At 41.9% G+C, this 18,584-nt stretch overlaps 1 protein-coding gene and 1 long non-coding RNA gene across 3 annotated transcripts; both read left to right on the forward strand.

Moving 5' to 3' along the window:
- Positions 1 to 11,080: 11,080 nt before the first annotated feature.
- LOC115186294 (uncharacterized) lies at positions 11,081 to 11,333 on the forward strand. Its single transcript, XR_003875671.1, has 2 exons — positions 11,081 to 11,141; positions 11,236 to 11,333. It is a non-coding gene; the product is annotated as an uncharacterized LOC115186294 (long non-coding RNA).
- Positions 11,334 to 15,390: 4,057 nt separating this feature from the next.
- LOC115186293 (uncharacterized) lies at positions 15,391 to 17,928 on the forward strand. Of its 2 annotated transcripts, XM_029745964.1 has the most exons (4): positions 15,391 to 15,407; positions 16,355 to 16,525; positions 16,609 to 16,663; positions 16,843 to 17,928. In XM_029745964.1, the coding sequence occupies exon 4, from the start codon at positions 16,921 to 16,923 to the stop codon at positions 17,608 to 17,610; it is 690 nt and encodes a 229-aa protein (XP_029601824.1). In that variant the 5' UTR covers positions 15,391 to 15,407; positions 16,355 to 16,525; positions 16,609 to 16,663; positions 16,843 to 16,920; the 3' UTR covers positions 17,611 to 17,928. The 2 variants fall into 2 exon arrangements, with proteins under 2 accessions (XP_029601824.1, XP_029601825.1); XM_029745965.1 differs by lacking the exon at positions 15,391 to 15,407 and having other exon boundaries at positions 15,773 to 16,663.
- Positions 17,929 to 18,584: the final 656 nt, after the last annotated feature.

The raw sequence follows: 18,584 nt of genomic DNA on the forward strand, positions 1-18,584 counted from the left end.
AACAAAATAATCAAAATGCTATTTAGTACTAAAATAGTTTCTAGAACTGTTCTAGGCTACCCTACCCTAGAATTAGGGTTCAGGATTAAATAGGTTATACGTAGGGTTAGAGTTTCTGTACAGCACTTTGTGACATCTGCTGATGTAAAAAGGGTTTCATAAATACATTTGATTGATTGTTAGGTTTAGGGTTTTTTAGGCAAAAAACAGTATGGGTTTATATCTCTCTTGCTCCTCCCTGTGGCCTTCTGTGGGTACTACATAACTCATTCACGACACCTGCCAGGCTCATAATCTGAAGTAGCAACTGTGTCAGATCCACAAATCAATGAGCTAGACATTTTACATTTACATTTAAGTCATTTAGCATACGCTCTTATCCAGAGCGACTTACAAATTGGTGCATTCACCTTATGATATCCAGTGGAACAACCACTTTACAATAGTGCATCTAAATCTTTTAAGGGGGTTAGAAGGATTACTTTATCCTATCCCAGGTATTCCTTAAAGAGGTGGGGTTTCAGGTGTCTCCGGAAGGTGGTGATTGACTCCGCTGTCCTGGCGTCGTGAGGGAGCTTGTTCCACCATTGGGGTGCCAGAGCAGCGAACAGTTTTGCCTGGGCTGAGCGGGAACTGTGCTTCCTCAGAGGTAGGGGGGCCAGCAGGCCAGAGGTGGATGAACGCAGTGCCCTTGTTTGGGTGTAGGGCCTGATCAGAGCCTGAAGGTACGGAGGTGCCGTTCCCCTCACAGCTCCGTAGGCAAGCACCATGGTCTTGTAGCGGATGCGAGCTTCAACTGGAAGCCAGTAGAGAGAGCGGAGGAGCGGGGTGACGTGAGAGAACTTGGGAAGGTTGAACACCAGACGGCTGCGGCGTTCTGGATGAGTTGTAGGGGTTTAATGGCACAGGCAGGGAGCCCCGCCAACAGCGAGTTGCAGTAATCCATTTGGTTTGCAACTCAGTGAACCTGCGCAGCATTCACTCAATTTGATGCCTTTGAATGAAGATTGATGCATATCTAATTTCCAGCAGCCATTTAAAAACAAGATGTCGTAAAAAAAATAAAAAATCTAGTATTCTGTTGAAATCGGCCACATCTTGAAAAAGAGGACATGCAGAAATAATAGTAATAATAATTGAAAAAAGATATACCCATCAAAAATCTATTAATTGAAAATCTGAGAACAGTAATATTGAAGGTACCCATAAGCAACCATTTCTGATGAAAAAACAAATGTGATGCATTTTGGAAATAAACTCTTAATAATTATTTAAAAAATTGTCATCTCACCTCTTGGCTTTGGTGTCATGTTCCCCAGAGAGACTCATTTTAGAGCACTGACCCCTAAACAGAGAACCACAACCAACATGTTGGATAACACAGTCATTCTTTAATGTCAATTGTTGTCATTTATTAATTATCTCTTATCTCTTATGAAACATTTACTAACAGACATATAGAAACAGTCAGGTGATTTAAAGCATCACATGAACATGTAGTTGTGACATTTCATCTCCATGGTAACTGTCAATAATAAAAATAAGTCACTGTTTGTTAAGGTAGTTATAGACAGTACAGCAATAATAATAATAATAATAATAATAATAATAATAATAATAATAATAATAATAAGTCACTGTTTGTTAAGGTAGTTCTAGACAGTACAGCAACAACAACAATAATAATAATAATAATAATAATAATAATATGTCACTGTTAAGGTAGTTCTGTTCCTGGAGCGCTACCCTCCAGTAGGGTCTCACTCCAACCCTGTTCCTGGAGCGCTACCCTCCGGTAGGGTCTCACTCCAACCACAGTTGTAACTAACCTGATTTATCTTATAAACCAACTAATTATTTTAATCAGGTGACTAGTTTTGAATAGGAATGAAAACCTACAGGATGGTATCTCTCCAGGAACAGGATCGGAGAGCCCTGTTTTAGAAGATGCATAAAATCCATCCTCCAATTTTTTCTGACTATTCAGCTTCAGCTAACCGTGCTAATATCTTATTAGAAATCAGTATTTTTTTGTAACAGTAACGTTACCATTTACCTGGTAATTAAATATAATTTATTTAGAAGTGATCAGAATAATGTTTATTGTATTCTCAAATTGAAAGTGCTCCCTCGCGCTCCTCAGCACTACACCCATGATGATAAGAGATCATAGATCAAACCTACTCTTGGCTATTAAATGTCTGACTACGACCTAACTTTATAATAGTGTGTAAGTAGCTTCTAGACTTACCAGTCTGCTCGTCTTTCCTTCAAATCAATACTTTTACCCGACTTCTAATGTTGCTGAGAAATGTGCGCCACAGTTTCAACATCCCTTTTGTACGTGCATTAGCCCACAAACTTCCTTTCAACTTCATGAGGAAATGACATAACAGAATTCCTAAACCCAGAGACCAACATCCCGAGTCTACTGGGACCGCTGGGGAAGCAGACTGTAGGAAGTAGACCGATGCTGTGATTTGGGGTTTGAGAAGTCAGAAGTGAAAAATTCCTCCTTAGTTGTACATTTTCTCTAAATCTAAAGGCAAAACCCAGATTCCAGCCAATGTCTTAAGTATTTGAACTTCGTGAAAGAGACAAACTGACACGTTATTATTTTAGTCAAAAACGACTTTATATCGAAGGAGTGTCTTTGGTTTGACGGCCTGCACATGCGCAGTTCTACATACTTTTGTATATCTAGTGTGTGTGTGTATATATATATATTTTTTTTTTTCAACTGTAAATGCAGTTATTGTGAAGTGGAAACATCTTGGAGAAACAACGGCTCAAGCGTGAAGTGGTAGGCCACACAAGCTCACAGAACGGGGCAGCCAATTGCTGAAGCGCATTTTCTGGAGTAATGAATCACGCTTCACCATCTGGCAGTCCGACTGTCACGTCTGGGATTTGGCGGATGCCAGGAGAACACTACCTGCCCCAACGTATACTGCCAACTGCAAAGTTTGGTGGAGGAGGAATAATGGTCTGGGGCTGTTTTTCCATGGTTCGGGCTAGTCCCCTTAGTTCCAGTGAAGGGAAATCGTAACGCTACAACATACAATTACATTCTAGATGATTCTGTGCTGGCAACTGTGGCAACATTTTGGGGAAGGCCCATTCCTATTTCTGATTGACAATGTCCCTGTGCACAAATCGAGGTCCATACAGAAATTGTTTGTCGAGATTGGTGTGGAAGAAATTGACTGTCCTTCACAGAGCCCTGACCTCAACCCCGTTGAACACCTTTGGGATGAATTGGAACGTCAACTGCGAGCCAGGCCTAATCACCCAACATCAGTGCCCGACCTCCCTAATGCTCTTGTGGCTGAATGGAAGCAAGTCCCCGCAGCAATGTTCCAACATCTAGTGGAAAGCCTTCCCAGAAGAGTGGCGGCTGTTATAGCACCAAAGGGGGGACCAACCCCATATTAATGCCCTTGATTTTGGAATGAGATGGTCGGTGAGCAGGTGTCCACATACATTTGGTCATGTAGAGTATTTGGTCATGTAGTGTATATTTTAGTTATAGTTATAACATACTGTAGTCTAAAACCATTTTAGTTACAGTATAACATACTGTAGTCTAAAACCTTTAACTGGTACATTTGGGAACATGACATAATGTCATATTTTCCAAATGGTTTCGTTATCAGAAATGACCAACTTCATGACATGACACTTACTTGGGTGACTTCCTCATGTCTCCTTTTCCATTAAATTCGTAATCTATGCTGGAGATCCCCCTTAACAAAGCCTTGCCTTAATCTATCCAGTGGACAAGCCTTCTGCCATGCCTGGATATTTTCAGGAAAAAGTACCAACACTTCAAAATTAAATATCACTTGGGATAATCTTCCAAAGACATTGACTTTATTTCAAATAACAGATTGTACCTGTCCAGCTCCAGGTTCCCCAGAAGGACCAGACACCACCATCTCCTCAGACCAGGCTGAAGGACCAGACACCACCATCTCCTCAGACGAGGCTGAAGGACCAGACACCACCATCTCCTCAGACCAGGCTGAAGGACCAGACACCACCATCTCCTCAGACCAGGCTGAAGGACCAGACACCACCATCTCCTCAGACCAGGCTGAAGGACCACACACCACCATCTCCTCAGACCAGGCTGAAGGACCAGACACCACCATCTCCTCAGACCAGGCTGAAGGACCAGACACCACCATCTCCTCAGACCAGGTATATCAGGCTGAAGGACGAGAACAGTCACAATGCATTTCCAATTGCTCATTTTGAGCATCTGCAAATACTAAATTAATACCTTTTCTGCATTTGACATAATACCACTTACGATCGAGTAATCAAATGGAGTGTCTGTGGCAAAATATCATGTGTACTGGAAAGAAAACACATAATGAATAAAACACAATGTTAATTACTCATTATAAATGTATGTTAGTGAAACATATTGTAAAGGGTGCGTGTTGGTGGCAGGGAAGTCAGGCGCAGGAGAACGAACTTGGTATAAACGGAATCGTTTAATAAGTGCTCACAAATTCCGAAAACCAACATATACAAAATAAAGGAAGTGGGTACAAAACCCGTCGCACACCAGAGCATAAATGCACCATTACATACAACAAACAATCACCGACAAGGACATGAGGGGAAACAGAGGGTTAAATACACAACATGTAATTGATGGGATTGGAACCAGGTGTGATGGAAGACAAGACAAAACCAATGGAAAATGAAAAGTGGATCAGTGATGGCTAGAAGGCCGGTGACGTCGACTGCCGAACACCGCCCGAACAAGGAGAGGGACCGACTTCGGCGGAAGTCGTGACAATAATGAATAAACAATGTTAATAACTCATTATTAATGTAGGTTAGTAAAACATAATGTTAATTACTCATTATAAATGTCTGTTAGTAAAACATAATGTTAATTACTCATTATAAATGTAGGTTAGTAAAACATAATGTTAATTACTCATTATAAATGTATGTTAGTAAAAAATGATGATACTAGAACAGTGGAATCTGACCATGAGCATAAAGACACCACAATCACTGCTTTATGGTTTCAGGAAGTCCCTGTTTCAAGAGATAACAGTTACAGTTACAAAATATGCAACAAAATATTTGAAATCAAATAATAACATTGAATGCAAAAAACACTCAATGCTAACTATTACCTTTAATAAAGTTCAGGTCACTTGTTTCAGTACATGTCCCAGTGACAAGCTGTTTCGCCAGTTCACTGAGAAACCAAGAGACCAAAAGTCATGTTATTAAATATAATCATATAAAAACTGTAGCCTCTATGAAGAACACAATGTCCAACACAGATGGGGGCATGATGGCAGGTAGCCTAGTGGTTAGAGTGTTGGGACAGTAACCAAAAGGTTGCTAGATTGAATCCCCAAGCAGACAAGGTAAAAATCTGTTGTTATGCCCCTGAACAAGGCAGTTAACCCACTGTTCCTAGGCCGTCATTGTAAATAAGAATTTGGTCTTTTAACTGACTTGCCTAGTTCACTGACTTGTCTAGTTTAAATAAAGGTTAAATAAAAAAAAATGCTTAGACCTGTCAATTTGATTGATCTGAGTTAACTTATAGCTAGATACCTCAAGATGACAAATGTATAGCTAGCAACTTCTAGATGACCAACTACCTAGAGTGTTAATGGTTTTTGAAAAATGGTTGTTCATAGCTAAATCCTTCCAGTCATGTAATAGAAGCGAACTGGTGCCTTCCTTGAATAGTGAATTTCTGACCCCTACGAATGTTGTGCTTCATGTCGAGATCATTGGTGCCTTCATAGTACTTTGCCTGGTTGGAAAGATAAAATAACATCTCCTCGAGAGATGCCATTTAAGTACAAGCTAACGTTACATACAAAATGAAAGCTACAAAAACAATTAGCTAGCTAGCTAGCTAACGTTGGCTAAACATAACTGTCTGGCTAGCTTACTAGGCAGGCTGATCTAAGCCTTCTAAAATATTGTTAAATAGGAATAAATAATTTAAGCTGTTTTTGGATTTAGATTGCTAGCTAACGTTACTTACATTGAGTTGATTAGATTCGAATCTGGCTGTTTTCCTGCCTTTTGTTATAACTAGCAAAGTGCAAAGAAGTCTTAATTCAGGTTGGGCGTGAGTTGCTGCTTGAATTTGGTTAAAAGGACAGTGAATTTGTTCAAACTTTGAGAACTTGCTACCAAGCTCGTGTGTATCAGACACACATTGTGTTTTCTCTTAGAGACTATTCTGAACTGAAGACATGTGTTACAACATTGTTTAAGCCTATTGGTGATAGTCATATACTCTGTGTAATTCTGTAATGTATAATGTATTTAATGTACAGTACACTAATTGTTTGAGTGTCAATTATTTCATCCAATTAGTTAAATAGAGTAACTGCATTCCTCATTTTACAGAGTAATTATTTGATTGACCAAATGCTTATAATTTAGAAGGTCTATTGGTAGTTGTTATTTACACTATACAGTACACATACTGTAGCATATTCTTGGATGCCACCTTGACATCTCTGATCTGCTTGCCTTCATTAATTAATGCTAGAACATTGGTTGCCAGGATTAGCTCTTTGTATCTAGTCTCTTAATAATTGCATAACGGTGCAAGTCATAAATGTTCATTACATTCAAACTTAGTCGGTGATGCAATGATTCGCTGTCTTGCTAGATTCACCAGAGGGCCTGTTGCATTTATTTTTACAGAAAACCACGGCAATATAGGTCTACTCTCAGGAAACAAGGTGCTATCTAGAACCTAAAAGGATTCTTCCGCTGTCCCCATAGAAGAACCCTTTTTGTTTCCAGGTAGAACCCCTTTTCGGGGCCTCGGAGATCTCTTTTGTGTTCCATTCCACAGATGGTTCTACATGGAACCCAAAAAGGTTGTTACTCGAACAAAAATGGGTTCTTTAAAGGGTTCTCCTATGGGGACTGCCGTATAACCCTTTGGAACCGCTTTTTTCTAAGAGTGTACTCGGCAAGTTCAACTTGTTCAATTTACACCATTTAATTCTCTACTCCAACATCTGCCTGGTATTCAAAATAAAATGCAATATAGCAGCACCACCTTTGAACGTTTTCGTCAACCTCTGCTCAGACTTAAATAGCAGTGTCCCAAAAACCTCCTCCAGGTGTGAATGTAGCATCATCAAATGGTCCACCACCTTCTGCCAAACTGCCTTCTCATACAAAGCAATAAAGACATGGAATGGCCTCACCTGTACATGGATCAAGTCAAATCAGATGTGCGCACACTGAATTTGATCTAATAGGCAACAGTGACATTTTTTTATTGTAACAGAATACACACTAAAAAACACATTACATTTCAATCGGTGCAATAATTTAGCTTGGATTACTTTGATTAGATTGGGTTTGTTGTCTTTTCCAAGTCAAATGTACACTAGCCTACTCCCCAATCGACACAGTAAATAATATTGCCTACGTGCTTTCGACAATACGTTATCAACTCGTGATCAACAAAAAATAATTATTTTCAAATGAACCTAATTTGACTTATAAACATAGTAGGCCTAAATATTTCCTAACGATATCACAACTTAAATATAGCCTACTTACTCCTCAATACTGACAGTTGTGGCTGCTTTGTGTGATGTATTGTTGTCTCTACCTTCTTGACCTTTGTGCTGTTGTTTGTGCCCAATAATGTTTGTACCATGTTTTGTGTTGCTACCATGTTGTGTTGCTACCATTTTGTTGTTATGTTGTGTTGTCATGTGTTGCTGCCTTGCTATGTTATTGTCTTAGGTCTCTCTTTATGTAGTGTTGTGTTGTCTCTCTTGTTGTGATGTGTGTTTTGTCCTATATTTATATTGTATTTATTGAATTTTTTAAATCCCAGGCCCCCGTCCCCACAGGAGCCTTTTGCGTTTTGGTAGGCCGTCATTGTAAATAACACTTTGTTCTTAACTGACTTGCCTAAAATAAAGGTTAAATTATAAATAATAAAAATGGAAATTGGATCAAGGACATCTTGGTAGTTATTTTCATCATCTGAGGCAGACACTTGAAAATCGCTTCTGTCGCTTGTAAAAAATGTAATGAATGTCTATCACCGCCAAGCTCTTAAATACCGTGCCAGTCTCTCACTCTATGAACGGTCACCGCTATCCGGATTCCTTGGGGGGGGGGGGGGGGGATGCATGAAATGAAATGTATGCAAATGATGGACACCTCGCTACTGTTGGAACTTCTCCTTCTCTTTTTAATTAATACTTCTTAGTAATTCACACTGAGAAATTATCCGGCCCTAAATATGCTGGATGTTTGTTTTGTTTTAGTCGTCTAGCAGAAGCTCTTATCCAGAGTGATTTACAGTAGTGAATGCATACATCTCATTTCATTTCATGCATTTTTTATTTTTTTCCTGTACTGGCCACCCATGGGAATCGAACCCACAACCCTGGCGTTGCAAACACCATGCTGGCATTGTAAACACCATGCTCTACCAACTGAGCCACGGGGAAGCCGATGTGTTTGTTCAGTTTTTTTACTTTAGTGAGCGAGTGCGTGCTGTGGGAAAATGTGACACAACTATAATTTGATCAGGAATTGAAATGTTAATTAGACCTTGAGGTAGAGGAAATGTGAATACTGCCTATGTAAGAGAGCTTTGGGGGAAAGAAATTGCATGGCGACAGTCTGGGGTTGAGAGGAGACTAGGTGTTGTTGGAACAGGAAATAAGCAGCATCCTGTTTGTCAGCAGTTAGGGGTTTACTGAGGAAATGTGTTTTGTATACTTAGAAAAACAGTCAATATTGGAAAAGGAACAGTATTTTCTACCCAGAGAAATAGTATCTGCTCACTTAAAATACATCAAATAGAATATAAAAAGTGCACTAGCCAAACAATGAGCCATCTGGAACTCTGTACTGTTGGGGCCTTTGTAGAGATTGTTTGCTTACAGTCCTACTGTGCTCTGAGACTAAGATAAACATCTGCCAGGATGGGAGGGGTTCTCATTCATTTTCATTCTCACTCTGGGATAGGGGTTCTCATTCTCTTTCATTCTCTTTCATTCTCTTTCATTCTCTTTCATTCTCTTTCATTCTCTTTCATTCTCTTTCATTCTCTTTCATTCTCTTTCATTCTCTTTCATTCTCTTTCATTCTCTTTCATTGTCTGTCTGTCTGTCACTCACTCACTCACTCACTCACACACAATAACATTTATTTTTATTTTTTATTTAACCTTTATTTAACTAGGCAAGTCAGTTAAGAACAAATTCTAATTTACAATTACAACCTACACCAGCCAAAACTCGGACGACATGACTGTGACGCCGCAGTAAATGTCCATTACCAGAAAAATAAGGATCTTCTTTCAATAATTACAATATATTATGTTTGTTTTGGAATAACTTCTGAAATAAATCTTTGTTGAACCAAATATTTAGGTGCTACTGATATGGTGAAACAGAAAGTCAAGTGTTATTGACAATTTATCAAACTCGAATGGATTTGAAATACATAAAAGAGTAAAATATATTTGTAACTGTTTTCTAGGTAACAGCAATTGTCTTTAATTTGGTAAGGTTCAGTACACATTAGGCGTTGTAGACATTTGGACTTCTGAAGAATACAAAAATATGTTTTCATGAGTTCACTCATGTTCCGTAGATTGAGACTTGAGAGAAAGAGATGGGGAGCAATTGCTCCAAAGGGAGGAGAGAGGAGAGGGACATTACCACTTTCTCCAAAAAGAGAAGTTTGTCTTTGGGAAGAGAAAAGGAGTACACTGAAGGGAGGATAGCAGAGGGCAACAGTGGAGAAATGCTCTTTCAACAAAGTTGAGACCAATTTCCCTGAAATGGTTCAAGTCAGTTTTGCCTTGTGTTGTAGTACCAGGTTGAGGACATAGAGGCCAGTGTTACCTCTATGTCTCTCTGTCTCTCCTAGTCTTCCTGGCCTACAATCCCCAGTCTCCCCAGCCTACAATCCCCAGTCTACAATCCGCAGTCTCCCCAGTCCCCCCAGCCTACAATCCCCAGTCCCCCCAGCCTATAATCCCCAGTCTCCCCAGCCAACAATCCCCAGTCTACAATCCCCAGTCCCCACAGCCTACAATCCCCAGTCCCCCCAGCCTACAATCCCCAGTCTCCCCAGCCTACAATCCCCAGTCTCCCCAGCCTACAATCCCCAGTCCCCCCGGCCTACATTCCCCAGTCCCCCCGGCCTACAATCCCCAGTCCGCCCAGCCTACAATCCCCAGTCCCACCAGCCTACAATCCCCAGTCCCCCCAGCCTACAATCCCCAGCCTACAATCCCCAGCCTACAATCCCCAGTCTCCCCAGCCTACAATCCCCAGTCTCCCCAGCCTACAATCCCCAGTCTCCCCAGCCTACAATCCCCAGTCTCCCCAGCCTACATTCCCCAGTCCGCCCAGCCTACAATCCCCAGTCCGCCCAGCCTACAATCCCCAGTCCCCCCAGCCTACAATCCCCAGTCCGCCCAGCCTACAATCCCCAGTCCGCCCAGCCTACAATCCCCAGTCCCCCCAGCCTACAATCCCCAGCCTACAATCCCCAGTCTCCCCAGCCTACAATCCCCAGTCCCCCCAGCCTACAATCCCCAGTCCCCCCAGCCTACAATCCCCAGTCCCCCCAGCCTACAATCCCCAGTCCGCCCAGCCTACAATCCCCAGTCCCCCCAGCCTACAATCCCCAGTCCCCCCAGCCTACAATCCCCAGTCCCCCCAGCCTACAATCCCCAGTCCCCCCAGCCTACAATCCCCAGTCTCCCCAGCCTACAATCCCCAGTCCCCCCAGCCTACAATCCCCAGTCCCCCCAGCCTACAATCCCCATTCCCCCCAGCCTACAATCCCCAGTCTTCCCTCCCAGCTGAGGGTGGAAGCAGTCTATGTGCCCCAGTGATCAGCAATAAGGAAGTAGGAGGTAACATCAACATCACTCAGAACAACGGTAAAAACACAACTCTTCCACTTTCTTTACATGCTGTGAGGAAAAAGTTTCCTCTGACACATTATTATATTCATACTTTATTCAATCAAGTCACCTTCAGAACTGTAGGAGAATATAATATATTTTCCTATTTTGTTCCATTTCTAGATGACTCCTCCCAGGTTGCACAATGCAGTGCCGCGCTAAAAGGGTAAGTTGTCAAACGTTTTACTTTGTGAGCGTGTGATGTGGTGTGGGTGTAAATTCATAGTTTTTTTGGTTAAACCATCTCTCTTTTTCCACAGTGAGTTGCGTGGTGGTCTGTCTCCAGTGTCCAGAGAGACCCAGAGCGCATCAAGGAACACACACTACCACCACAATATGAAGATAAAGATAAAACAAAGAAGACAAAATACATAATGAATGATAAATATATATACTTAATGCATTATTATGATGCATGACATAGGAGCTAATAGGTTATTTTGCATTGCGTATTATGCAGATGAATGCACATATAATGCATTATGAAGAGGGTATTCATAGGAGATGTTACCATAGGAGGTGTTACCATAGGAGGTGTTACCATAGGAGGTGTTACCATAGGAGGTGTTACCATAGCCATAGGAGGTGTTACCATAGGAGGTGTTACCATAGGAGGTGTTACCATAGGAGGTGTTACCATAGGAGGTGTTACTATAGGAGGTGTTACCATAGGAGGTGTTACCATAGGAGGTGTTACCATAGGAGGTGTTACCATAGGAGGTGTTACCATAGGAGGTGTTACCACAGGAGGTGTTACCATAGGAGGTGTTGCCATAGCCATAGGAGGTGTTACCATAGGAGGTGTTACCATAGGAGGTGTTGCCATAGGAGGTGTTGCCATAGGAGGTGTTGCCATAGCCATAGGAGGTGTTACCATAGGAGGTGTTACCATAGGAGGTGTTGCCATAGGAGGTGTTACCATAGGAGGTGTTACCATAGGATGTGTTACCATAGGAGGTGTTACCATAGGAGGTGTTACCATAGCCATATGAGGTGTTACCATAGGATGTGTTACCATAGGAGGTGTTACTGTAGGTGTTGTTACCATAGGAGGTGTTACCATAGGTGGTGTTACCATAGGAGGTGTTACCATAGGTGGTGTTACCATAGGAGGTGTTACTATAGGTGTTGTTACCATAGGAGGTGTTACCATAGGAGGTGTTACCATAGGAGGTGTTACTATAGGTGTTGTTACCATAGGAGGTGTTACCATAGGAGGTGTTACCATAGGATGTGTTACCATAGGAGGTGTTACCATAGGAGGTGTTACCATAGGTGGTGTTACCATAGGAGGTGTTACCATAGGAGGTGTTACCATAGCCATAGGAGGTGTTACCATAGGAGGTGTTACCAAAGGAGGTGTTACCATAGGAGGTGTTACCATAGGAGGTGTTGCCATAGGAGGTGTTACCATAGGAGGTGTTACCATAGGAGGTGTTACCATAGGAGGTGTTACCATAGCCATAGGAGGTGTTGCCATAGGTGGTGTTAGCATAGGAGGTGTTACCATAGGAGGTGTTACCAAAGGAGGTGTTACCATAGGAGGTGTTACCATAGGAGGTGTTAGCATAGGAGGTGTTACCATAGGAGGTGTTGCCATAGGATGTGTTACCATAGGAGGTGTTACCATAGGAGGTGTTACCATAGGAGGTGTTACAATAGGAGGTGTTACCATAGGAGGTGTTACCATAGGAGGTGTTACCATAGCCATAGGAGGTGTTACCATAGGAGGTGTTGCCATAGGAGGTGTTGCCATAGGAGGTGTTACCATAGGAGGTGTTACCATAGGAGGTGTTAGCATAGGAGGTGTTACCATAGGAGGTGTTACCATAGGAGGTGTTAGCATAGGAGGTGTTACCATAGGAGGGGTTACCATAGGAGGTGATACCATAGGAGGTGATACCATAGGAGGTGTTACCATAGGAGGTGTTATCATAGGAGGTGTTACCATAGGAGGTGTTACCATAGGAGGTATTACCATAGGTGGTGTTACCATAGGAGGTGTTACCATAGGAGGTGTTACCATAGGAGGTGTTACCATGGGAGGTGTTACCATATGAGGTGTTACCATAGGAGGTGTTACCATAGGAGGTGTTACCATAGGAGGTGTTACTATAGGAGGTGTTACTATAGGAGGTGTTACAATAGGAGGTGTTACCATAGGAGGTGTTACCATAGGAGGTGTTACCATAGGAGGTGTTACCATAGGAGGTGTTACCATAGGAGGTGTTGCCATAGGTGGTGTTACCATAGGAGGTGTTACCATAGGAGGTGTTACCATAGGAGGTGTTACCATAGGAGGTGTTACCATACGCATACAACACACATACGCATACAACACACAACACCCTGTCGTTCTCCACTAACATCAAGGCGGTGACCCGATCCTGTAGGTTCATGCTCTACAACATTCGCAGAGTACGACCTTGCCTCACACAGGAAGCGGCGCAGGTCCTAATCCAGGCACTTGTCATCTCCCGTCTGGATTACTGCAACTCGCTGTTGGCTGGGCTCCCTGCCTGTGCCATCAAACCACTACAACTCATCCAGAACGCCGCAGCCCGTCTGGTGTTCAACCTTCCCAAGTTCTCTCACGTCACCCCGCTCCTCCGCTCTCTCCACTGGCTTCCAGTTGAAGCTCGCATCCGCTACAAGACCATGGTGCTTGCCTACGGAGCTGTGAGGGGAACGGCACCTCCGTACCTTCAGGCTCTGATCAGGCCCTACACCCAAACAAGGGCACTGCGTTCATCCACCTCTGGCCTGCTCGCCTCCCTACCTCTGAGGAAGCACAGTTCCCGCTCAGCCCAGTCAAAACTGTTCGCTGCTCTGGCACCCCAATGGTGGAACAAGCTCCCTCACGATGCCAGGACAGCGGAGTCAATCACCACCTTCCGGAGACACCTGAAACCCCACCTCTTTAAGGAATACCTGGGATGGGATAAAGTAATCCTTCTAACCCCCCCCTTTAAAAGATTTAGATGCACTATTGTAAAGTGGTTGTTCTACTGGATATTATAGGTGAATGCACCAATTTGTAAGTCGCTCTGGATAAGAGCGTCTGCTAAATGACTTAAATGTAATGTAAATGTTGTAGCGTCATACCTAAAAAGAGGCTGTAATCTGCCAAAGGTGCCAAAGGTGCTTCAACAAAGTACTGAACAAAGGATCTGAATACTTGTGTAAATGTGATATTTCAATTGTTTTCTTTTCATACATTTGCAAAAACTTCTAAAACCTGTTTTTGCTTTGTCATTATGAGTATTTTGTGTAGATTGAAGAAAACAAATCTATTTAACCTCTTATGACTAGGGGGCAGTATTTTCACGGCTGGATAAAAAACGTACCCGATTTAATCTGATTATTAGTCCTGCCCAGAAACTAGAATATGCATATAATTATTAGCTTTGAATAGAAAACACTCCAAAGTTTCTAAAACTGTTTGAATGGTGTCTGTGAGTATAACAGAACTCCTATGGCAGGCAAAAACCTGAGAAAAATCCAACCAGGAAGTGGGAAATCTGAGGTTGTAGTTTTTCAAGTGATTGCCTATCCAATATACAGTGTCTGTGGGGTCATTTTGCACTTCCTAAGGCTTCCACTACATGTCAACAGTCTTAAGAACGTTGTTTCAGGCTTCTACTGTGTATGGGGAGAGAATAAGAGCTGTTTGTATTAGGTGTCTGGGAAAATGGCATGAGCTCAGTCAGGCGCGCACCCGTGAGAGTTAGCTGTGTTCCTTTTCCTTTCTGAAGACAAAGGAATTGTCCGGTTGGAATATTATTGAAGATTTATGATAAAAACATACTAAAGATTGATTCTATTCATCGTTAGACATGTTTCTACAAACTGTAATGCAACTTTTTTGACTTTTCGTCTGGACGTAGTGGATGCGCCATCTGCATTTGGAATAATGAACTGAACGCGCGAACAAAAAGGAGGTATTTGGACATAAATTTGGACTTTATCGAAACAAAACAAACATTTATTGTCGAACTGGGATTCCTGGGAGTGCATTCCGATGAAGATCATCAAAGTTAAGTGAATATTTATAATGCTATTTCTGACTTTTGTTGACTCCACAACATGGCGGGTATCTGTATGGCTTGTTTTGGTGACTGAGTGCTGTACTCAGATTATTGCAGTGTGCTTTCGCCGTAAAACTTTTTTGAAATCTGACACAGCGGTTGCATTAAGGAGAAGTTTATCTTTAATTCTTTGAATAACAGTTGTATATTTTACCAACGTTTATGATGAGTATTTCTGTAAATTGATGTGCTCATTCACCGGGGGTTTTGGAGGCAAAACATTTCTGAACATTACACGCCAATGTAATTTTTTTTTAATATAAATATGAACTTCATTGAGCAAAACGTACATGTATTGTGTAACATGAAGTCCTATGAGTGCCATCTGATGAAGATCATCAAAGGTTAGTGATTCATTTTAGCTGTATTTCTGGTTGTTGTGACGCCTCTCCTTGCTTGGAAAATGGCTGTGTGGTTTTTCTTGTGTAGGTGCTGTCCTAACATAATCTAATGCTATGCTTTCGCCGTAAAGCCTTTTTGAAATCGGACACTGTGGTTGGATTAACGAGAAGTTTATTTTTAAAATGGTGTTTAATACTTGTGTGTGAGAAATTTGAGTTATGAGATTTTTTTTGTTTTGAATTTGGCGCTCTGCTATTTCACTGGCTGTTGGCGAGTGGGACGGTAGCGTCCCACATACCCCAGAGAGGTTAAACCCTTTACAATGAAGATCTATGAAGTTATTTGGATTTTTACGAATTATCTTTGAAAGACAAGATCCTGAAAAAGGGATGTTTCTTTTTTTGCTGAGTTTGTATCGCTCTAGAATTAACCAATGCATATTGGTTGACAAAAGATAAGTTGTGAGATTGATTTTGATGTGGATTTTTCGTGTCAGCTTTCTTTGACTAGCGAGTTTGTTTAGGCTACATTATCATCAAATCAAACATCAACATTTTCTATCCCACAAAGGGGAACATTTAACGTTACTGTAAGTAGACCGTTTTCTCTTGTCATGTTGTTTCCGTGTCAGTACGTTTAAATCCCATCGATATATCCATTTTGATAAATAAACACGTGGCTCAAAACCTTTTTGTCCCATGTCTATGATTTTTGACGATACCCCCACAGGTAATCATATGAATATTGTCAGTTTCTATTTTGAAAGCAATCGGTGAAGAGGCAATTAGCTGACAGATTGTCCACTTTTCAAAGAGACAAATTATGGCAAGGAAGTGTATTGTAAATTGGGCGTGGCTTGAGCTTTGCTATTCTGTCTCATGTCTGAATCTGCTGTGAGTGATAAAAGCAAGATTTATGTGCCAAGGATCATCATTACCTCTCTTTGCAGGCTGCCATTCTGTAGAGTTAGAGGGGAAGGCTGTGATTCTCTGGCTTCAGCACTAACGTCAAACCCCTCACACCTGAGAGAGCTGGACCTGAGCTACAATCACCCAGGAGACTCAGGAGTGAAGATGCTCTCTTCTACGATGGAAGATCCAGCCTGTAGACTGAAAATAAAGTCAGTGCAGTTGATGAAAATAATGCAAGATACTCTATTAAGACCTTTGAGTATATTCACACTGTCTGTTCTCCTGCCTCTAGCACAGTATTGACCACAACGAAAAGTGCTGGGTGAAACTGGAGCTGCTGAAGACATGTAAGAATACACTATACTTGACATGTAATCTCAGTAGCATTGATACAACATAAAGTATTATAATACACAAGCAATGTTTTAAAATAGTTTGCAATTACTTTTTCAGTCTACAGGCTGGATCTTCCAATACACTCCTGATTTAATCCAGCTAATCCTCTCCTCTTACCTCTTGTCTACAGATGCCTGTGATCTCACACTTGACCCAAACACAGCAAAAAAACATCTCTCTCTGTCTGAAGGAAACAGAGCAGTGAGATATGAGATTGAGGAACAGCTTTATCCTGATCACCCAGAGAGATTCTATGGTGCTCTTCAGGTTCTTTGTAGGTCTGACTGAGCGTCGTTACTGGGAAATGGAGTCAAGTGATGACGCTGTTCTCGGAGTGACATACAAAGGAATCAAAAGAAAAGGCAGCGCCAGCCATGACTTTGGCATTGGAAGCAATGACAAGTCCTGGTGTATACAGCACAAAATGTATTTTCATCATAATGGCACTGTTATTAAATTCCCCCCCTTTAGGGACCCCTCCAAGCAAAGAATAGGAGTGTATCTGGACTGGCCGGCCAGCACCCTGTCCTTCTACACGGTCTCCTCTGACTGGCCGGCCAGCACCCTGTCCTTCTACACGGTCTCCTCTGACTGGCCGGCCAGCACCCTGTCCTTCTACACGGTCTCCTCTGACTGGCCGGCCAGCACCCTGTCCTTCTACACGGTCTCCTCTGACTGGCCGGCCAGCACCCTGTCCTTCTACACGGTCTCCTCTGACACATTGACCCACATGTACACATTCCACACCACATTCACTGAGCCCCTCTATCCAGCTTTTGGACTAGCCGGCTGTAACCCTTTGCTCAGTGTCTTTGTGCCAGGTAGAGTAGCCTTCTCAGTCCTGGAGGAACACCTGGGTCTCCATGACAACAGTCACACACACACCCTTCGGTTCTAACACGACCGTGTGACTTGATGGCTTTGACAGTGGTCATGACTTCAGATATGGACATTAATAAATCAGTTGTTGTGAGGAGATTACTTTATTATATTCCCGTGACTGTACATCCATGTTCTGTTATGTTAGTGCAGTTCTGTAAAATGCCTTTGACTTTGAATAGGATGCATATTATTGTTAAGTGTGATCAAATCATTTGTAAATATTTGTTTGTTAAACATGTGTTGCATCATACAGTAAACACAACACACACGTCTCTGTCTGTGTACAGTAGGCCAGAGTTTCTCAAGAAAAATAAAGCTTTGGTTTAGACACTCATTTAATTTTAGTATTGACTGATATTGGTCAATGTTGGTGGTGAATATTGAAGTGAATTTGGTGGATTGACAGATAGAGGTATAAACACACAACCTTCTAGACCAGATAGAGGTATAAACACACAACCTTCTAGACCAGATAGAGGTATAAACACACAACCTTCTAGACCAGATAGAGGTATAAACACACAACCTTCTAGACCAGATAGAGGTATAAACACACAACCTTCTAGACCAGATAAAGGTATAAACACACAACCTTCTAGACCAGATAGAGGTATAAACACACAACCTTCTAGACCAGATAGAGGTATAAACACACAACCTTCTAGAGCAGATAGAGGTACAAACACACAACCTTCTAGACCAGATAGAGGTATAAACACACAACCTTCTAGACCAGATAGAGGTATAAACACACAACCTTCTAGACCAGATAAAGGTATAAACACACAACCTTCTAGACCAGAAGGAGGTATAAACACACAACCGTCTAGACCAGATAAAGGTATAAACACACAACCTTCTAGACCAGATAGAGGTATAAACACAGAACCTTCTAGACCAGATAGAGGTATAACACACAACCTTCTAGACCAGATAGAGGTATAAACACACAACCTTCTAGACCAGATAGAGGTACAAACACACAACCTT

The sequence above is a fragment of the Salmo trutta genome, unplaced genomic scaffold, assembly GCF_901001165.1.
Source record: "Salmo trutta unplaced genomic scaffold, fSalTru1.1, whole genome shotgun sequence".
Taxonomy (NCBI): domain Eukaryota; kingdom Metazoa; phylum Chordata; class Actinopteri; order Salmoniformes; family Salmonidae; genus Salmo; species Salmo trutta.

Excerpts from the sequence above, each read along its gene's own strand:
- LOC115186293 (XM_029745964.1), top strand. The coding sequence starts at position 16,921 with ATGAGATTGAGGAACAGCTTTATCCTGATCACCCAGAGAGATTCTATG.